The following is a 23,038-nucleotide window of genomic DNA, read 5'->3' on the forward strand; positions in this document are numbered from 1 at the left end:
CTGTGTCCATCACGCGGGGGTCTTCGTTTATTACTTCATCACGCAGAGTCGTCCTCGTTCGTTCCACGGGTTGATCGACACGTATGCTGCTCAGAGTGTTTAATGCGGGTAATTGAGGTGCCTGCTCGTGTCAGGCAAGTGTCTTCTGCCCCTGTCACATCCATGTCAGTTCATTTTCTCTCCACCGTTGATCTTGGCTTCTTTTGGGGATGAGATAAAGTAACTCTTCGGGAGTTATCTGGTGCTCCGCAGTACATCGTGTTACCGGTACGTCTTTTTAACTTCTGCCCTTAGATTTGTTCGGGCAAAGATCCAACGTCGGCGGGAAGGGCATTTTGGCTGTGGGCACATGTCATCATGCTTTGATGACTTTGTCTGCATGCTCTCCACGTATGTTCCTATATACACGTGTTTGATGATGAAATATGTGCACACAATTTGCCCCTTTTCTTCGGGCTTGAGTGTTTAGTGGGAGCATTGAAGAAAACAGTCGTTACATATTCTTCCTCTCTCCTAATAACTTCTCTTAGAGACTTGGGCATGTTTTTTATTCGTGCATTAACTGCTCATTAATGGGCACGTTTCCCATTCCTCCCTTAACTTCCTTCTCTTTCTTTCGAGTATATTAAGGAGGGGAGAAAAATTAATTTCATTCTCCTTCGAAAATTAATTTCATTCTCTGTCATTCTTTGTTCTTCAACCATTAAATTCTCTGTCTTAGCATTAATAACGCTCCCTTCTTCATTGTTTCTGGTTTGTTTCATTATCTGTCAGTCTTCATTCTTTGTTCCTCGACCATTAAATCCTCTGTCTTAGCATTAATCACGCTCCCTTCTTCATTGTTTCTGGTTTGTTGTCCTCTTCCTGCTGCTGTTTGTGGTGGTAAGGTTTCTTTTCTTTGTTCCTTTTGTTTTAAGCTGTGTTGGTTGTAAATTTTCTGTTGTTGATCGTATTGCAGCCTCCCCTTTCTGCTGCTGTCGTCCCTTGTTTGTGATGAAGAACCCTTTTTTAATGCTTGTATGCTAGTTTGCCCTTGTTCTTCGTCTCAAATCGAGGAGGCCATTGTTTTACGTGTATTGATTGGACTTTTGAGTTTGGGGTTTTAGGGTTTCTGTGCTATGTTGAGATGGACTGCTAATTTTGTGGTTTTTTTTTTGATCTTTGGTGATGACCTTGTGTTTGTTTCTAACTTGTTTATGTTGTATCTCTTCGCAGCCATGTCTGACCGTCCGCAGCTTCCTTATCAAACTCCGGGTTCTAGTCTACCGAGATCCCCTCCGCGCAGAGAGTCTCAAATGGATCCCCGTGGTATCAGAGTTTCTTCTTCAGGGGCGAAGGCCTCTCCTCCTAGGAAAGATGGTCCCTCAAAAAATCCTTCCGGGTCTCGAAACGCTGCCGACCGTGCGGTTTCTCGTCCTCGTGATGACGTTAGGTGTGCGCAGACACCTCCTCGTGTTGTTGCCTTTGATGTTCCTCCTCTGCGTTCAGTAGTGCCTGTGCAACACCCTCTACCGCCGCCTCCAGTACTTCTTCTCAAAGGGAAGAACACCAAAGGTTGTGTCCCGAGGACTGAATCGTCTAAGAATCCCTCTTTGAAAAGACGAGCTTTCGAGGATTTTGTTGGTTCGTCCGACCCCGCGGAACAGGATGAGGCTGCCCCGGTGATACGCAGTGTTTCAGTCAGCAAGAAGAAAGTGACGTTCAAGCATATTTACCTTGAAGTTTTCAAGGAAAAGCATGAGCTTCAAGCCTTCGAGGTTCGTTTCTATGCCCCTGAGGATGATATTACTTATGATCTCCTCTCGAAGTATCAGTTTGACGAGTTCCATTTGTTGACTACGGTTGGAGCTTTCGAGGCGGGTCTTATGCTGCCGTTGTACAATTCTGGCGACTCCTTCTATTACGATGTGCTTGCTGGTCGTGAAGGCTCTTCTACCAATACTCACAGCCGTTTTGTGTCGCAATTATCGGGAAATTATCTCCGTGCACTGAAGGAGTGTTATCTGCGGAGTAAGGGACAGACGACGATGACATGTTACGTTCCAAATCCCGCAGAGAGGGAATGGTATACTCCTGAAAACTTCAACAAATCTTTTGGTGATTACGTCAATAGTAGGAATCGTAAACCGTGGAGTGTTAGCCTTCGGAATCTCGCTGCTCCTCGGGGTGAAATTCGTCTGTTAAGTGAGGTCAGCGATGCCAAACTGAAGTATGTTCCAGGCACTGAGGGGTCTAGTCAGCGGAAACTTTTTCCGGCACGTGAGAGGATCAAGCGTGACCATGACTACGAGTGGCACGCTACTGTAATCGAAGTTGTTGGTCCTTGGGCGTACGGTTGGATTCCCGGTCCACGCGGTTGGCGTCCTTCTGGGAGTAGCATGCCACGTGAATCTCCTCCTGCTCGTTATGGAGATTTCTGTCCCTGGCGTTTAAACTTCGCAGGTATGAACTTTCCTTATGCCCTCGACGTCGTTGAAGGAGACGAGGAGGAAGGTTCTGGTGCTATACTTCCACCGAAGAGTGCCACTACTGCTAAGGTATGGTTATTGCAGTTTCTGGCCGCGCCTGTTCGGAAAGTAACTCTGTGGAAAGTAACTTGTTCGGAAAGTAACTCTGTGGAACATGTGTTGGTTTGCAGGTTTCGAAGAAGAAAAAGATTGGGTCGAAGCAGTCTTCTACCATTGTGATGGGTGAGGCTGAGGTTCATGAAGAAGTTACCAGTCCGGTAAACGAAGAGTTTGCCAAGGATGAGATTTCTGATGGGGAAGAACGTACTGATACTTCCCCCCCTAATGTCGAGGAGGAGATTGGTGCGGGTTTTGAAGGTGATGGAGGAAATAATGCCGCGGTAGCTGATGGCAATGTTATCGCTGATGTGTCAGTCCCTGCTGGTGATGCTGCGGGAACTCTCCCCCCCATGTCTCAAGAGTTCTCTTTTGGCCGGGTTTATTCCGCAGGGGATATCCTTGACGATGCTCTTGATTTTCCTGAAGACTTCTCTCTACTTTCCCCCAATGATGATTGGGATGTGCTCGGGGGGTCTGGTAAGGAAGACGCTGCTGTTCAGGATGGAGGCGCGGGTGATGCCGAAACTTGTGTTGATGAGGCAATATCAGCCAAGGGGAAGTCCGTGGTTGATTCTCCTTCTGAGGATTTCCCTCATTCGCTGACATTTGAGGGTGAGGACGCCATAATGGATTGGCTTAAGAAAAAGGGTTTGATGTTTGTCCCTCATCCTGCCCCGGTGGTTGCTGGTGAAAAGGATTCCGATGCTTATACCCGTCGGATGATGGAACTGTCTTCCAAGGCGCGGGTATCTGAGATGTGAGGGAAAAGTTTGAGTGTTCCCGAAGCTACCCTTGTACCTGAGCCTCCTACTTCTGTCGAGGATATGATGGCCATAGCCGACGGTTACCAATATGGTTTTCCTCAGCAGCGTGTCTTGGAAGTAAGTCTTCGTACATATCTCTTCGTGACGATTGAATCCTTCGGTGTAATAATGTTTGCCGTTTTGATGTGTAGATGATGAGTAGTGAGAATTGTAACCATGTGTTGTATCAATTCTTTAAGGCGAAATATTTGAAGCTGGAGGCTAAGCTTCGTCACAGAGAGAAGGAATTATCTGCAGCTGAGGTAGAAATAGAAGAACAGAAGAGAAGCCTTAAAGAGAAAGAAAGGCTGGGTGAAGCGGAGGCTGGGCTTCGTTCAGAGCTTGCTGTCGTTCGCGCTGAGTTAGAGCAAACTCGCGTCCAAGTTTCAGCTTTCACAGGTTTGATTCTTTTTCCTCATTTACCCTCGCAGTGCGTCGTAATTCCTCTATATTCCTTAGTTGTTCTGTCTGAGTCTCCCCACCCTATCTCCAGTGGGTGGCGTCCCCGAGGTGATATGGCTTCGAAACGAAAGGGCACGACAAAAATCTCGTATCAAAGAGCTGGTCGAGAAAATTAAGAGTGAAGCCAAAAAGTGGGACGCTAGGGCTGAGGTATGGCGCGCAAGGCATGTTCAAATGGTTGATATGCAAAATCTGTATAACCATGACCGTACTTTGTTCAATGGTACGCTGTTGTGGACACGTGAGAATCTGCGGGAATCCCGTGAGCGAACTTCATTGTTGGAGTCTAGGATACATCTTCTGGAAGAGGAATTACGAAAGGCTCGCTCCCTTCCTTTTCCGGGAGTTAATGAGAGCATGCTGTGTCTTACCAGAGAACGGGACGATGCCCGAGCCGAAGTTTGGGCTCTAAGCAAGGCCCTTGCTGCGTCTCGCGCTGAAATAGCACGTCTGGCTGAGTCTGAGAGGAATCTTGAAGTATGTATGTACAGACTTGGCAAAGGGGTATCAGAGATAAACAACGAAGTCAACCATCTTCGTCACATGGGTTCGATGAAGCAGTTAGAACTAGATGACAATCAATTTACTCTCACCAACCTTCAACTAGATTATAAGAAATTATCCGCGGAATATGACCATCTTGATGAAGCGCGAGATGCGGTTGTTAATGAGTATGAAGAGGCTTCGGCTTGTGTCGAAGGTATAACTCTATTTCATCGAGTGTGATTGTGTATTTTCTGTGCTAACTCCCTTGTGTTGTCTTTTTTCAGAGCTCGAGGGATAACTCCGCGTTGCGAATGAAAAATTTGAAAAGGCTCAATCTTCCTTAGCGCATCAGGAAGAACAGACTAATCATTTTAAGAGTTTGGCGGCATCCCGCGAAGAGGCTGTTGGTGCAGCTTCTAAAGAAGTGAATCGTCTATCTTCGTTGTTATCCCAAGCCCAACAACGGACGACAGTTATTATGCATAAGGCTGTCAATTGGCTGAGGAGACAACCAAGATGCTGGAGAAGATTGAGCTTGGCCTTAAGACCGAGTATGGACTTGTGAAGAGCTATCCGCGTCGTCCAGTGCCTGCTTCCTTGCCTGGCTCCTCGGGACCCTCATATGGTGGGAGCGTCCCTTCAACTCTTCGGAACAACCCTGCTGGTGGGGCGGCATCTTCTAAGTAGAGACCGCGACATCATTATCCTTCTGTTAGATTTTGCTAGTCTTTTGTAAAAAGAATATTTTTGATGTGTATTCCATGTAAATTTTTGATGTGTAAATTTACAATCCATGGCCTTGCCGCTTTTTATAACCAACCTTTATGAAATTGATCATTTTTTTGATATACCTGCAATATCAGTTTGTTGTTTATTTTAGGCATTGTGATGAAAGACGCTAAAAACAAAAAGAGTTTTTTAAGTGTTTGGGTGCGATACCGAAGGGAGGTACCTTCGTGATCGGCTTGAGACCTGTCACCCTGCTGGCGAACCCTTGGCCAGAGGATTCCCAGACGGTGGGGGACGAGGCAACGTTCTAGGATATGGGGTTAAAAAATTTACACCCATTCCGTCGACCCGTTGCCTTAAGATTGGTTGGGTATCTCTTTCTGCTGGGTGCCTTCCCTCTGGTCTTACACTTATGGACACTGATGGGGGAGCCCTGAGAGATTGTAGATTAACTACTTTCCCCAATATTGTTGATAAGTTGATTTCTTGAATTTTTAGGAAAGCTTGTTTGATTGATAGGTTGAGGCCTGCAATTCCTCGTCCAGAGATAGAAACATGTAGAGCGGTCACGCTGCCTTCTTCTTCTGGTACTCTTCACGCAGATGCAAAGCTGCGTTGCTCCTATGGGTAATATGGTTTAAGCCACTTAGCATTACAGGGATGTCGGAGGACCTCGCCTTTGAGATTGCGAAGGTAATAGGAACCGCTTCCCGCAATGTCGTGTATTATAAAGGGTCCTCCCCACGTAGGTGCTAACTTTCCCCATATCTTTTCTCGTTGATACTGTGGGATAGTTCTTAACACATACTGTCCCTCTACAAAGTTCCGAAGCTTGACCTTTTTGTTGTACTCCCTTGCTAGTCTTCGTTGATAATTTTCCATCTTCTGCAATGCTGCTTCCCTTCTTTCTTCTAGGTCGTCCAATCTCTCTAACATCATGTATGTTGTGAGATTTTTCTCCCATGCTTCGGTCTTTTTGGTTGGCATGAGGATCTCTGTCGGGATGACTGCTTCAGCTCCATAATTGAGGAGAAACGGGGATTCCCCGGTGACAGATCTTCTTGTTATTCTGTATGCCCATAACACATTATGCAACTGTTCACACCATCGCCCCTTATGTTCGTCTAATTGTTTTTTGAGGATAAGGGTGAGGGTCTTGTTGGTAGCTTCCGCTTGTCCGTTGCTTTGAGGGTATATGGGGGTGGACTTGTTTTTCCTTATTTTGAAAGTGTCAAAGAGCATGTCTATGTTTTTCCCCTGTAATTGTTTACCATTATCGGACACGATTTCCGCTGGTATGCCGAATCTGCAAATAATATTTTGGAATATGAAAGTAAACACGTCCACGTCTCTGATCCTGGATAAGGCTTTGGCTTCCACCCATTTACTGAAGTAGTCCGTGGCTACTATCAAAAATCGTCTTTTCCCTGACCCTTCGACGAAAGGACCGACGATATCTATGCCCCGTTTCGCAAATGGCCACGGGCTATCTACAGAATTTAACAGTGTTGCCGGCGCGTGTATTTTTTTGGCGAAGCGCTGACATTCTTCACACCGTCAGGACATCCTTGCGGCATCCTGTATCATTGTGGGCCAGTAATATCCTTGCGTTTTTGCTTTGTCGGCTAGTGACCTCATGCCGCTATGATTCCCTGCGTCACCATAATGGATGTCGTTTAGAATTCGGTGCCCCTCTCTCCGGGATAAGCAACGTAGTAATGGACCGAGGAAGGATTTCTTGTACAAGACCCCATCCCGGAGATCATATCTTCCTACTTTGGAGAGTATTTTCCTAGCTTGTTTATGATCCGCGGGTAAGCTTCCCTTTTCGAGAAACACATGGATCACCGTTCTCCAATCATCTTCGTTGTCGAAGTCTTCATCTTGATTTGCTCTTGACAGGATATCTTCTTCGTCAAAATCGTTATGGATGTCTTCTCCTACTTGGTCTTCGATATTTTCTTCCACTGTATCTTGATTGGTAGCGAAGGAGAATTGAGATGCATTCTAAGGCTCGTATACCCTTGTTATTTTAATAGATTCGACGCTTTTATCCTTCAGCATGGATGATATATATGTTAGGGCATCCGCATGCCTGAGATCCTTTCTGCATAAGTGCCGGAATTTGATGTTCGGAATTTGTGACGCCAATGTTTGGACCAAGGCCATGTAAGCCGAGAGGGTGTCATCGTACACATTGTACTCGAGCTCTATTTGCCGTATGACAAGCTGCGAATCACTTGTCAGTCTTACATTGGTTACCCCCATTTCTATTATTACACGGAGGGCATGTACGACTGCCTCGTATTCAACGATGTTGTTGGTATGCTCTTTGAATTCTAACCTGAGTGCCTGTATAATCTTTTATCCGGTTGGGATGGTGATGACAATGCCTATTCCTTCTCCTTCCTTATTTTTGGAACCGTCGACGAAGACTTCCCATTGTCTTTGACTCGTGGGTTCGAGGATATCCATTGGATCTTTGCTTCCTTCTTCGGCTTCTGGTATTCCCTTAATCTCTTCGTCGTTTTCCATGGGGAGGTCTGCTAAGAAATCCGCCAAAACTTGGGATTTTCGAGAATGTTGAATTTCATGAATGATGTTGAATTGGTCCAGGTGGGTGTTTCACTTGGCTATTCTGCCCACTTTTCCCGCGCTTTTGAGGACTTCTTCCAGTGGTGATTTGCATGAGACGCGGACGAAGTGAGTTAGGAAGTAGGTTCTCAGCTTTTGAGTAGCCCAAACCAATGCTAGGATAAGCTGTTCGATCTTTCTGTAGTTCCTTTCCGCAGAATTGAGGGTCTTACTGACGTAATAGATAGGTTATTCTATCTTCGTATTGGTTTTGACCAACACTGCGCTGACTGCGTCTTCTGTTGCTGCTATGTACAATGCCAAAACCTCATCAGGATCCGGTTTCTGCAGGATCAGAATTGAAGCTAGGTGTTCTTTGATTTTTTGGAAGGCTTCTTCGCATTCTGTGGTCCATTCAAACTTACTCCCTTTTTTGAGAATATTGAAGAAATGTTTGCATTTGTCCGAGGATCGGGCAATAAATCTGCCCAAGGATGCGATGGACCCATTGAGTTTCTGCACTTCTTTTAAATTCTTCGGGGACGGCATTTCTACTATGGCCTGAATCTTTACTGGGTCTACCTCAATGCCCCTTTTTGTTACCAGATACCCGAGGAATTTTCCCGTGGTGACGCCGAAAGTACATTTCTCTGGATTCACTTTCATGTGATGTTTTCTCATTGCTTCGAAGATATCTCTCAGATCCTGGTGGTGATCTTTGCGCAGCTTGCTTTTGACGAGCATATCGTCGACGTAAACTTCTAAGGTACTACCAATCCATGGACTGAAGATAGCATCGACCATTCTTTGGTATGTTGCCCCTGCGTTTCGAAGTCCGAAAGGCATTCTAGTGTAGCAATAAAGGCCATGTGGGGTGTAAAACGGTGTGTGTGGCTGATCTTCTTCTGCCAGGGCTACTTGGTTGTAGCCAGAATGTCCAATCATGAATGACAGCTCTTCATATCCTTCTACTGCCTCTACCAGCTGATCTATGCTTGGCAAGGGATAGCTGTCCTTTGGACATGCCTTGTTGAGGTTAGTAAAATCGATGTATATCCTAACCCCTCCATTTTTCTTAGGAACGACGACCATATTGGAGATCCACGTAGGGTACTTGACTTCCTTGATGAAACATGCGTCTAGTAGTTTCCGAAGTTCTTTTTCCACGGCCTTATGATACTCCGGTGCAACTTTTCTTATTTTTTGCCTGAAAGGTGGTGTGCCTGGTTTGATGCGCAGCTCGTGTTGGATTACTTTTGGGTCAATCCCATGCATATCTCCTAATTTCCAGGCGAATACATCCGCGTATTCTTTAAGTAATTTGATTAGAGAATCTTCTCTTTTTCGTCCATTATGGTCCCTACTTTGATCATCTTCGGGTTTTCTTCCGTTCCTATGTTGATTTCTTTTACGGACTCTACTGGCGTGAACACCGGCTTCGGACCCCCGAGAACTGGGACGTTCTTTGATTGCTATTTAGTATGTTGTTGTCCTTCGTTGGCTGCTGAAGTACTTGTCTCTGTGTTTAGGACATTATCATCTTTGGTCAAACCCCTTCCTGTAGTTTCCTTGAGGAACAGGTCTATGGCCTTCTCTTTCGCGGCTTCTTTATTTTTAATTCTTCGGGTTTTTCGCTGCTCTTCTTGTTCGTTGTTGATGCGATCCTGAGTGGCTTGGCACTCCCTTGAAGAGACCGGATCTCCCTTGATTTCCATTACTCCGTCAGGTGTAGGGAATCTGAGATATTGGTAGTACGTTGCCGCCACTCCCTTGAGTTTATGTAGCCACTTTCGTCCGATAATGGCGTGTTAGGGGGATGGGGCGTCAACCACGCTGAATCGTGTTTCTACTTTCATGGGTCCGGCGTTAACTTGCAACACGATCTCTCCCAATGGCTTCGTGGGTGAACCATTGAATCCGTAGATGGTGTAATAAGAGGTCATCAGCTGTTCTTCATGGATTTTCATTCGTTTGAATGCGTCGTAGAATAGAACGTTTACTGAGCTTCCCCCGTCTATGAGGATCTTTTTGAGGTTACATCCGGCCACTGGTAGTGTGAGGACCAGGGGGTCGTTATGGTCTTCCATGTCCTCTTCGATATCCTCAGCATCGAAAATAATAGGCGAGTCCATCCACTCTTCGTGCTCGTCCACCTCTATCCCATCGATCTTATACAATTCGCAGCGGTCTTCGAACTGCTTCCGTAACCTCTTTCCTATCTGTGCTGTAAGTGAGGGCCATGCGGCTTCAGAACACGAAATGGTGTTGATTGTGCGGTTCCCTTCTGGAAGCTGGACTGGCTTGGTTCGTTTGGATCTATCCTCGGTGACATCCTTTCGTATGTACTGTTTGAGCTCGCCAGCATCGATTAATTTTTGGATCATTATTTTGAGGTTTTTACATTTTTTGGCCTGGTGTCCGTTGAAGCAGTGATATTCATAATAATCTTTAGACTTCTCGGTTATCGAGGGTTGTTTTACCTTAGACCATGGCCACTCCAGGTTTTCCCTTCCTTTGATCTCTCTCAGGATCCGAGCATAGCTAGCATTGAGCTTCGTGTAAACTTGATCTTCGAATTTTCGATCGCCTGTTCGTCGTTCGTCCCTTCGTTCCTTCCTGTCTTCGTGAGGCCTTTCCGCTGAACAATTCCTTTTGGCCCCATTGGTTTGTTCTGCTGAATTGGTACGGTGAGACTTCTGCGTGTATGCCCTAGGGTTTTCACGCTGGATTTCTTCAAGACGAGCGTGCTTTTCAATAATTATTCGAAGATCTCCCTCTGTCTTAGGTACGCTTCTATGAATCTCAACGAATAGTGGACTCATTCGGTCTAATCCCCATTTGTAGCAGTTGATACTTACCACCGGGTCCACACTCCCTATGGCTTGGCAGACCTTGTGCCATCTGTTAGTGTATTCCCTCGTGGTTTCCTTATAGCCTATTGATAGCGAAAAGAGCTTATCCATTCCAGTATTAACATCCTTGTTGTACATGTAAGTTCTTAAGAACTTTTCTGCGAGTTGGTCGTAGGAGTGGATGGAGTCTGGTGGCAGATTATCAAACCAAGACAATGTCGATCCCTTCAGGCTCGATGGGAAGTACCTACAGAGTACTGCGTCGTTTTGACTCCATCTAGCCAAGACACGGTTATAATACCGAATGTGTGCAGCGGGATCACTGGATCCGTCATAGCATTCAAATGTCGGGACAGGGAACTTGAGTGGAATAGGGGTGCTGGCCAGGCGATGAGTTAGGGGCGTGGAGTTAGCCTCTCTCATGACCTCTTCTAACCTTCCCCCGCCTTGTCTACTTTTTAACTGCCTGATCTCTGCCATCATTTCATCACGCAGCTCTTCCATCGCGCGGTGGTTCCCTACGCTCTTCTGCTCGTGATAGCTTGACTCTCTGTCGTTATAATCCGGGTCGGATGCGCTACTACCCCTTGCCGCTTTTCCATTTGCTGCTATGATGACTCTTCGGTCTCGGTTTGGTTCTGGTGCCTTTGAACTTGCTTCATCGAGTTGTTGGCTCGTCTTTGTGCTTAGGGCAATCCGGTCTTTTAAATCCTGGTTTTCTCTGGCCAACAGAGCTACATCATCTGCGTAAATCTTCTGGATCTTCTTCAATTCCTAAAGCTCGGCCATCAATCGATGTGATTGGTTCGACCCCTGATTGGGAGTCCCAGCTCGTGCTACTACGGCAATGGTGCCGCCTTCTTCTATGGTTTGCACTAAAGATGGGGGAGGTTCAACTTCGATTGTCGGCATTTCCAGATCGGGCGAAGTGCCCATCTGCGGCGTTAGAGCCGCCGACACAGTTTGATTTTGCTCGTTTGTTGATGGCATTCCGAAGGTCGACGGGTGCGCGGGTTGGTGTGTTCTGGATTCATCCACCCTTTCTTTTGGTTGGTGAAATTGATTCGTAGCAAAAGTTTTACTGGCTTCCGCAGCCTTTGGGGCAGCCGCTGTTGTACTATACTTTGTTGCCGCTGCTCTGAGGGCCGCGGTTGCGACGGAGTTAGCGTTCATAGGCGAAGTGATTTCCGCAGTGTCCTGCCTCGGACTGGTCATTTTGGCTTTGTCTCCTTTCTACTTGCTCCGGGTGATGATCGGGGTTGTCCTTGGTGCTTCCTTTGACATGACTTTGGATTTTCCTGCTTCCTGCATCTTTTCCATCGTGGGTCCTTTTGTCGCTTTCGTTTTCTTTCTGTACAAGGGAATTTCAAACAGCGAGAAACAGAAATGTCCGTGCGGATCGGGTTAGTTTACAAAATTCCTTACTCCAAGACCGGGAAAAACTTCCCGAGGGCCACAGAACTTTTAAAAATGCGGATTCATTGAAGGTACGCGGGAACGTGAAAGGATCCCCTTGAAAATGCACGTAGATCTTTTTGAAATTTTTTGAAAGCGACCCACTGGAAAGCCAGGTCCGTACGAGATCTAAAAAATGTAAATCCATGGATCTAAGCGATAAATATTTTAACCAGTTTAAATAGCTTCGACAGATACTGCCAGGACCATCGAAGATAACGGGTGCGTTTTTTAATATAGTAAAGTTAACAAAAGGTAAATACTGCTAGAGCTGATGAAATAGAGCAATCATATGCTAATTTAATATGAAATCACAGGATAAGATAAATCTTTTACCGGGACGAAGTCCCTGTTTCTAGCGCCAAATTGTGAATATGTAAATCACGAAGGCATCTATATGTTCACAAACAATATTCGCACTCTAGGTACGGACTCGCACTGATAATACAATGGCATTGATTCCTTGGCTCCAAACCTTCGGGTTTATCATAGCATCATCCAATAACATCGAGAGGGGAGTTTACGTAGGGGAAGATAAAGAAAACGAAGCATAAAAGTAAAACTCATGGAGCGTTAGGAAAATATAAAGTGCTGAAATGTAAATAAGACTGGGATTTACGTGGTTCAGCACTAAGGCCTACATCCACGGGGTTGTTGTTTCACTATATACTTGATGGTTACAAAGATAGTCGAGTGACTTTGGGGTTTACATAGATCTGTATATGGTAAAGGACTAACTTACACTCACAATTTCTCTCTCCTTCCCTTCCTCAATTTTCCGATCCCCTTACTCTTGGTGGAGAGGGGGTATTTATAGGGTTAGAGTGTGGGACCCATCTCTGAGGACCGTTGGAACCTTATCTTCTTGTGTTCTGTGTCCATCACGCGGGGGTCTTCGTTTATTACTTCATCACGCAGAGTCGTCCTCGTTCGTTCCACGGGTTGATCGACACGTATGCTGCTCAGAGTGTTTAATGCGGGTAGTTGAGGTGCCTGCTCGTGTCAGGCAAGTGTCTTCTGCCCCTGTCACATCCATGTCAGTTCATTTTCTCTCCACCGTTGATCTTGGCTTCTTTTGGGGATGATATAAAGTAACTCTTCGGGAGTTATCTGGTGCTCCGCAGTACATCGTGTTACCGGTACGTCTTTTTAACTTCTGCCCTTAGATTTGTTCGGGCAAAGATCCAACGTCGGCGGGAAGGGCATTTTGGCTGTGGGCACATGTCATCATGCTTTGATGACTTTGTCCGCATGCTCTCCACGTATGTTCCTATATACACGTGTTTGATGATGAAATATGTGCACACATCATCTTTGTGATCTCCGAGTCATGTCATCGGTACAGAGAGATAGAATTACAGGACAAGAACAGAAATTTGAACTCGGGAGTTGGAAACTAGAGGTCCATTCTAAAGAATCCTTCCAACTAATGAGAGAAGTTAAAAATACGTAGACTTGTAAATGATTGGAGTGTATTTTCCCCCAACACTACCATCTTTTGCATTTTTACGGGCTTTATTTTAAAATGACAACAAAAACAGTAAAAATCCTTGGATTCTTTTGTTTACTTTTACAAGAAGCTTCTCCAACATTTCTCGTTCAAATTGTAAGATTCAAAAGGAAGCAAGTGACACAGACCCGCGTGCACCAACTTTGTAACAGAAAAGTTGAAACAACCTCATCCCCATCATATACCTTGGATTCCAAACATACTCTACATAACCTAAAGTTATTACCCTGAATCAATGATACAGAAAAATACTAGAACATGTAAACAAGATACTATGGCTGCTGCTACTGCTACCACTAGGACTAAAAACTAAAAGTGTGATGCATCATATCATGACATCGAAAATTAGAAAGAAAGAATTGTTGTTTTACCCTAAACCAACCCTACATTAATCCATAAATGAAATGATAATAATGAAGATGAACAAATAACAAATAAAAAAATTACATTCAGGTCAAGCTGTCCGAAGCTCGCCTTTTCTTTCTTCTGAATTATCAGGTCTTGAAAATTAGGATCCTGATTAAACAAAGAAAAATGTCGATTCCGAGACATAAAACAAATCTTCAGAATCGACTTACTACTAAACATAACCAAGTATCTCCATGAAGACCCCACTTCATGAGACACAAAATTTGATCTAAGAATGAGTATTTCAGGTTGATTACAAACCAATATTTTGTTCAACCTTGTCTTTGATACATAAACAAATATGATGATAGTCTAACTTAAAAACTAAGACTCTCACTATTTTCCTACAATGTATGTTGATGATGATGACGACCATAATATCTAACTTGAAGGACGAAAAGATCCAACAGATCATAGTTAGCTATATCTATATATATCCTTAAGTAGTCCTCCCCATGAAGGAACAACTTCATGCTGATGATGGTATTTTTGTTGATTTTTTCTTCTCTCTAATTCTATGACTCAGCCCATTATACTATAAAGAACAGAAAAAGAAATCTCCCATATTTCTTTTCTATTCTTCTAACGACTTGGTAATTATCAGCAATTTCATTTCCAATTCCTCATTCCTTTCTCCCCACTTCAAACTCATTCTTGTTAGTCTTGGAAGAACTCACATTTCTACTATCATTTAGGACTAAGTTGAACTCTGTTCAGTTCTAGCCGATCCCGGGTCTTTTATCGTGATCGTTCTTGTACCCACAGAACCTTCTGTAGTTAAAGTCACACCTGTTACATATTAATTCCCACTAATGGATCAAAATGAAAACATGATATACATAAGTAATGTGATTCATTTCTCGAGTAAGAATTCAAACCTGTAATGGTGGTTACGGGGGAAACTGGAGTAGGCATTGGAAGTACTGCAGGCGTATAAGGTTGAGATATATATGGATATTGAACCCATTGAGGATATTGAACTCTGAGACCTTGAGCTTGACCATTTTGCATATAGAATGGGTAGAAGTTGGGGACAATCCCAGGAGTTCCAGACGCTGCCCCTCCAGCCGCATAGTAAGCAGCAGCTGGAATTTGTTGCCCTCCATATACATTGTAGTAATTCTACAATTTAGTTCAATAGGAAGACTTAATTTCTATTCAACAACGGTAATAAAATTGGTTAACGTGATCAACATATGAAAGAAAATTATCCTCACCATCTGATACATATTTTCTTGAGAATAACCGGAATACCTGATAAAGAAAGAGGATCAGGAAAATGCAGAAATTCAAAACACCAATAACTGAAACAATTTTTTATTTTAAGGTCCTTTGGATTTTTTTAGTACCCATAAGTTGAATATGGAAATGTGTACGGAGAAGGTTGATTGAAATATGTAGAGGCAGAAGATCCTTCATAAGTTGGTGCAGTAACTACTGATCCATGTCCTGGTCTAAACCTTCCCAAACCTGCAAAAGTATATATATAAAAAAAAATTCAAGGTTAAGAAATTGCAGAATTACTAAAGATTAAATAGTAGATCAACTGAAGCATGTATAAAATTTTGAGCAACAGAGAGATATTAGTGTGGGTGTTCCATAATCTGAAAAAAGGAAAAATAAGAGAAAACTTAAGATGATCAAATGTGAAAAAGTTAGTATTATCTTGAATGAACGCATCTCTATATCTGTGATTCATGGATTGAGGTTAGTTTCTTTTAAAAATTGTCGGAGTCGATCATTAAGAAAGTTGAGGGAGAGAGAGAAAATAACCATGTTGAGAAGCAGTCAAAGGGTGAGGCCTCTGAGCTCCGAGACAGGCAAGATTACAATTAGCTCTTCTTCCATCAATTACAGGAGATGGATCTTGACAAGCTCTCACAGCTGAATCTGGATCCTTGAATGTCACCTACATTAAATCAAAACAAAAACCCATTTTAATAAAATATCACAAAAATGAAAACAAATTAGAGAGAGAGAGAGAGAGAGAGAGAGAAAATTGTAATTACAAATCCATATCCTTTAGATCTTCCAGTATTCTTATCAGTTATCACAACAGCTTCTTGAATCTCTCCAAACTGTTCAAAGTAACGTCTCATAGTATCTCTCTGAGTTTCCCAAGCTAATCCTCCAACAAATATTTTTGTATATGTTGTATCAATCAATCCCACATTGTTACTATTAATATTCCCTCCCACCATTATACCGAACTGTCTCTGTTGTTGTGAAGACATGCAGAGAAATTTCCCACAGAAACAACTGAAGAATTAAGAAGAAGAAAAACAAATTTGATGAAGAGAAAGAAAACCCTGAATCAAGAAGCAGAAAGTGTGTTTTCTTTTTCCTTCTTCAAAGAAACCACTACCGGATCAGTCAGTTAATACCCATTCTTGAAACTGCTCTTCTTCTTTGTTGTGAACTTGTAACAGACTTGATCAGATTAATGCTGCTCCTAATTTACTACTTCAACTAGACTTAACGAGAAGAAAAATCATTACCAAGTGAGGATCAGAAAAGAAATACAAAAGAAACCCAAAACTCGTATAAGTATAGAGATCAAGAGAGAGAGAGGGTGAGTGAGTGAGTGAAAGAAAGCGAAAGAGAACGACAAAAAGCTGCAGTGGGGTAACCCACGACACAAGTAGTAGTCTTGCAACAGAGAGATGGTCCAATGAAAATTTAAAGACAGACAAATTTTATTTCAATCTCAAGCACTTTTTTTATATATTAAAAATCTCTGCTTCGCTGTATTCAACCTTCTTCTTCTTCTCTCTAATGTATGAGTATTTGATTGATATATAGTGTTCTTGTTCCGCATCTCTGAGAGAGAGAGAGAGTGTGAGTCAAGGGGAAGTGTTGTGTATTCAACTCTGATAAAAACCCATGATCTCTTCTTTCGCTCTTCTTTTCTTTATTTCTGTTTTCATCACTGTCCAGAAATGTGTTGAAAGTTAAACTCATACGGATTGCAGATACATAAAAGTGTTCTACTAACCGAAAAAGTGCACCAGAAGAGAGAGAGATAGAGAGTGAGAAGGTGGGGACAAAAGCTAACCTCTGACTTTATTATTATTTAGACAGTTTGTATAAGAAATGAAAGAACTGTAATGAATAATAATTAAGAATAAGTACTACTAATAATAAGAGAGCCTGAAAAAGAAACTTGATAATTTAGGAGTGCATGGTTCTTTTCTTTTTTTTTTTAGTAGTTTAAATTTCAGAATACAGATACCACTTTAAATTCAGATAAACATATTTGGATACAAAGCTATTGTCATCTGACTAAAATACCCATAACCAAGGAATTATTTTCCTACCAGCTATTCAGATTTTTGTTGAGGTCTTATCACAAGGAAGAATAAATAGAAACAACCTAGTTAACATCGAAATTCAAATGATGGGGTAGTAGTGTCAGGTAGATTTAAGAGTCGATACTATTACAAGCAAGAGAAGGAAAAACGACTGGTCAATTTTGGCCCTCTGAGTTGACAAAAGTCAAGATTCGAAATTCGCAAATCACTCGACTATCTTGTTCTTGCGGAATAAAAATGTGTTCTTGGAATTAATGTTCATCTCATCAAGTAGATGTTATTAATTCAGACCGTGTTATAACCTTACAAGCAAAATATTAAGCTCCACTTTCTGGGATTTTGTCTACCAAGCTCGTCTCTCATCGATTTTTTCTCCTCCCTTCGTTTTCCGTATTAGTTTATCTGTGACCGACGGCTTAACACCCACCGCAACAGCCACCCAACGAGCAACAACCACCACAGCCATCATCACCTCTGCCACCCATGTATCCCATGCCTGAAAAGAAACACAGCTCCCAATGTTCTTTTCTTCTCACGAGAGAAGGTAATCATCAACCTTCTATTCCCTTCAACTCCCCTCTTTCTCCTCTTTCTCCCATAAAAAACAATACCACATCCTCGATCTCATCGTCATCTTCTTCCCTAGCATCTATTTTACTCCCCTCAACACCATCTTTACAAAAGGAAACTAATCATCAACACCATGTAGAACAGAATCTCCAAAAAGGGAAAGATTCATCCTCCAGTATCCACAACAGACCCTAAAACCATCATGATCAACTTTTCAACATCCATATCATCCCCAACACAAGGTTACAAACCTTTTTCAACTCACTGCGAGGATGCAAGATCTCACGCAAACCCATCAAAACCATTGTCTAGCAGCTTTGGTACTTTCTGGGAAGTTTAGCAAATCAGGATTATACCATACTCTCAAGCAACACTGGCATCCCATCACCATCAAGCAAGTTGACACAATCCCTAACTCGGAGGCGTTCAAATAATCATGACTCATGAAAATGACAAGCAAACCATCATTGCTCATGAACCATGGATTATCTCTGACCAGGTGGTTTTATTTGAAGAATATAGTAAATTCATGGATAACCCTAATAACTGTTTTCTTGCAGCAGTTTTTTTGGTTACAAGTTTCTACATTTTCCAACGTTTCTGGTGGACAAACTTTCCATTGAGCAGCTCTTAAGAAACGTTGGAACTGTTCAAGATGTAGACATAATCTCAAATCCTCCAATAGCTGAACTGAAGATGAACTTGAAAAAACCCTTCCTACCTGGAGTTCTGTTGGATGTTTAAGGTCTAACTTGGGTACAATATGCTTATGAGTATCTACCTATGATTTTTTATAGATACGGCTTCATTGGTGATAGACACATTTTTGTGTCTAATTTGTCCTCAATGTCCGTATTGTTGGAACTCTATTTTTGTACTAATATTGTGTTTTTATGTATTTTTAGGAAATAAACATTTTTGGAAAATTCGGCTCGAAAAGTTGATTTTGGCACCCTTGAAGGACAATTGTTATTCGAACTCTCACTATCGGTTAAGGGGCACCTCAGTGGACACCTGCTATTCGCACCCCTGTTCAGGATAGGGGGACACCCTTTCTTCTTCGTTTGAAAACTGTTTTTTTGGCGGGAAATGAAATTCTCAACTGGCAGAAGTTTGATCACAAAAATGAAGGGGTTACGGGTCGATTCAATGGCTGAAATTTGATAGAGAGATGTGATATAGGTTAAGGAACACATTTTGGGCAGCGGGTTCGATCGGAATTGGCTGGAAAACGCGTGATGATTCACACACCCAAAACAGAGCACGTGTACCGTAACACGAGCAAAATTGAAGTTCTTGTGTGCATGGAGGAGTTCTACTAGCGTTAGAAGAGTGCTGAGACGTGGAGAAGGCTAACTAGAGCGTGCAGGATCAAATCTAACGCGTGCATGGGCTTAAAAATGGAAATTATCGTTATTATGGGCAGCAAGGAATATTCGGATTAAATGGAGAATATACGCAATAAATGAGGGGATTTTTGGTCCTGAAACACTATAAATACAAGGCAAAACAGTTTGGGAAAGGTTAGCACAGGATTTGGAGAGATTTAGAGCCGAGAGAATCACCAGAAGAGTCGACAGAGAAAAAGTTCTGCTGTTGTCAAAGGAAGAACACGAAGGACATTGTACAGTCCCGGAAAGTCGTTGATTAGTGTCGCATATTTGCGACAATTCTCAGTTCCTTTCCCGCGACGAGCTTACAGCACTTCTGAAGTGCCGTTCTTCCCTACGCTTCCTGTGTGTCGCAAAGGACAGTCTTAAAACGATTTCTTTTTATTTCATCATTTGTACTCAACTTTTGAGCATTAATAAAATCTTTTGAGTATTTTTCCAACATGATGAGAGGCTAAATTCTTGGTGATTGAGGCAATGGAGGATCTATTCACTCATGTTTGATTGGTAATATTTTTATTTATAATTTCTTTAATTATTTACTTTATTTAATTCACTTGGATAAGTATAAAAAAAAGGATAAAATGGTTTTCTTAATTAGTTGTGAATCAGTTTGATGTTTTATGCTTAGAATAATTCTTTGATAAATCATGCTTAAGGATTACAACTTAATATTTGGACACCTTTTAAATTAAAAAGTGATTTAATAAGAAAAAGAGCTTAATAATAATTTCTGAAATATTATTTATAACCAATCAACTTGAAGTGGTAGTGAATCCTGAGCCTTAATCCTTCTAAAATCTTGACATTACTATCAAAAAATTAATTTCCTTTATTTATTTATTTATCTAGAAAAAAAGTTACCTTCACAAGTTCGAAAAGAACCCGTTTTAACCACTATTACTACAACCATCTGAAATCATAACAATTTTTGGCGCCGCCGACGCGGACCTGTGCTTAGGTAGATTTTTTTTTTTTATAGGTTTTTTTTAGGTTTTTTTTTAGAATTGTTTGTTCCTTTTTACGTTTCTTTTTGTCTTTATTTTGCAGGTTCAAAGTGAAAACTAAGGACTTGGAGAGGAAAAAGCTTAAAGCGAAAAGCGAAAAGAGAAGAAAAGAGGACAATTTTAGGATTTAATTTTTAATTCTTTTTGAGTGTGTGAGGAAAACTGTATTTTTTTTTTATTTTTTTTTTCTTTTTGAACTTTAAATTGGATTGGACATTTGGACTTTAATTTTTAAACCCTACGGAAGGGTACCCTTAAATACAAATTGTGTGCAGGGGAGGACGGTGATTACAATATCACCTCGGCCCCTCGGGTTCGCACACGACATAGGAGTCGTGGCCCGAGTCGACGACAACGGTTCATCCCCCGTCTGGTACGGGAGGTAAGTCCAATCGAAACACTCGCGAATCCCCTGCAAGCGAGTTACTGTACTCCTTAAGGTGCTAATTGTTTGAGGACGAACCAGACTGTCTTTATTTTCCTAGTAAAGGGAAAGGCCTGGCCTAAACAAGATAAGGGTTCGGATTTCATCACCGCTCCCTTCTTGCCCGCTTTAGGAGAACAAAACCTAACGCGAACCCAAGCTTTAAAATCCGATTAGAAAGAGACCTATAGGGTATCGAGCTTGTTAGGAAAAATTTTCGAAGGATATTGGTTATTCTTTTAGCATACTTCGAAGTTCATGACGGTTTCTGTGAGTTGAATGCGTGACTGCGCCGCCTTGTACTACGGTGAGGCCTTGGGTATCAAAGCTCCACTAAGCTTCCCTCGCCTCGATTCAACTTACTTTGACTCGGATTGATTCCATAGGGGTTTGCTTAAATTGTAACGAATTCTCTTTCGAGATATAGAAGCTAGTCTAGAAAAAATCTAAGTGAGCCATCATGCTTGTTGTTTGCTAGAAATCTCTAGGTTTGCTGTGGTAAAGTCGAGTCAGCATGCTGTGTGATTGCTAGAACCTTCCTGTTAGGATTTTTATTTCTTTTTGATTTTTTTTTAGTGTATGCCCGATTTTTTTAATAGGGCTTGGAAAAGAGATACTCTAGGTCGATTGATTAGCGAAAAACCTAGTAGTTCTTCTGATATAAGCAGGGAGCTCGAAGATTGTTCTTTTAAGAGCCCTGTTTTTGGAAACTTCAGTTTCAAGAATCTGTCTCTTCGTGAGGAAAGTACCCCTAGTACTTCTGTTGTGCCAGCGATGGCAACTTTGAAAGATTACATGTTCCCAACTAGGTCCAACCGAGCTTCGTGCATTAAATTACCAGCCACTACGGCTAATTTCGAGATAAAACCTAGTATTCTTCAGATGATCCCTATATTCTTAGGAAAAGATGATGAGAACCCTTATTTCCATATTAGGGATTTGAGGAAATTTGCGGGACAATTAGAATAAAAGACCTTACTGATGAAGTCTTGAAACTTAAGATGTTTCCCTTTTCCTTGAGAGATAAAGCCAAGACCTGGATGAACAACCTACCATATGAATCCATAGAGACATGGCAGGAACTTATCGCTGCCTTCTATATGAAGTTCTACCCTAAGCATAAAACTGCAGCTGTTAGGCAGAACATTAGTACTAGTGTGCAACAAGAGGGAGAGTCTCTTTATAGGTTTTTAGAGAGATTCAATGATCTCCTATCCCAGTGTCCTCACCATGGATTTGATAAGATGAAACTTGTAGAGATTATTTATAATGGTTTAGACTATTCGACCAAAGCCATGGTCGAGTCTATGTGCGCTGGTGAGTTCACTAGTAAAAATGCTGATGATGCTTTTACCTTCTTAGGAGCTATCGCTGAGAAATCCCAACAGTGGGATTCTTGTGTGGAACCCCTAAAAGACTCTTAGTCAATAGAAGTAGCACCAATATGGTAGATGCCAAGTTTGTTGCTTTATCTAGAAGGTTAGAAGCGTTGGAAATGGGTCAACCTAAAAATAAGTCCCTTGTTGAACCTAATAGAGCCTCTCAAATCTCTAGTTATGGAATAGAGCCCGATAACTCATTTTGGGAAGGTCAGGTTAGTGAAGAGCAAGCTCATGCTGTCTATAACAATGCTAGGTTTGAGAACCGTCAGAAGTTTGACCCCTACTCAGAGACCAACAACCCTGGTTGGAGAAACCATCCTAATTTCTCTTGGTCTAAGGGTCAGAATCAAGGCCAGTCTAGTAATTCTCAGCCTCCCCCAGGTTTTGGTTATACTAAGAACCCTTCAGGACAGACCCATAACCCATCTGAGAATAGAATAACTAGCTTAGAGGAAACCCTTAGTATATTAAGGAAGAGCCAGGAAATGCTATCACAAAGCCAGGAAATGTTAGTAAAAAGCCAGGGTAATTTTCAAGAGGAAACCAAACATAATTTTAAGAATAGTGCCCAGTCTTTTGCTAAATTAGAACTTCAAGTCGGCCAAATACCTAAGTATATTAATGAGAGAGAGGAAGGAAGGTTCCCTAGTCATACTGATCCTAACCCTAGAGGAGAGAAATCGTACAGTCATGTTAACTCTGTTACGACCCTTAGGAGTGGAAGGAAAGTTGATAATAAGGTCGACATACCTGAAAGTGAACATGTTGTAGTTCACCCGTCTGAACCAGAGAATGAAGAGACTGATAGAGTCTCTAAAGAGACCAATGAGGGTCATGTTGAGTCTAATTTTGTTCCCAGAGCCCCATTCCCACAAGTGCTAGTTCCGACTAAGAGGGAGTCCAACTTTAATGATATATTGGAGGTTTTTAAGCAGGTTAATATCAACCTTCCATTATTAGATGCAATTAGGCATACTCCCTCTTATGCCAAGTTCCTTAAGGACTTGTGTACGCGAAAGCGTAAGCTCAGCGTCCATAAGAAAGCCTTCATATCTAGTCACGTGAGTTCTATTATTCAGAATACCACTACTCCTAAGTATAAAGACC

The 23,038-nt window shown here is 42.2% G+C and overlaps 1 protein-coding gene across 1 annotated transcript; it reads right to left on the reverse strand.

The window, feature by feature from the left end:
- Positions 1-13,846: 13,846 nt before the first annotated feature.
- Positions 13,847-16,599, reverse strand: LOC113297664 (RNA-binding protein 24-B-like). The gene is made up of 6 exons (XM_026546220.1): positions 15,856-16,599; positions 15,620-15,755; positions 15,196-15,316; positions 15,064-15,100; positions 14,725-14,968; positions 13,847-14,635 (listed from the first exon to the last, which is right to left on the reverse strand). The coding sequence occupies exons 1-6, from the start codon at positions 16,078-16,080 to the stop codon at positions 14,544-14,546; spliced, it is 855 nt and encodes a 284-aa protein (XP_026402005.1). The 5' UTR covers positions 16,081-16,599; the 3' UTR covers positions 13,847-14,543.
- Positions 16,600-23,038: the final 6,439 nt, after the last annotated feature.

Source organism: Papaver somniferum, chromosome 7 (genome assembly GCF_003573695.1).
Source record: "Papaver somniferum cultivar HN1 chromosome 7, ASM357369v1, whole genome shotgun sequence".
Lineage (NCBI taxonomy): Eukaryota > Viridiplantae > Streptophyta > Magnoliopsida > Ranunculales > Papaveraceae > Papaver > Papaver somniferum.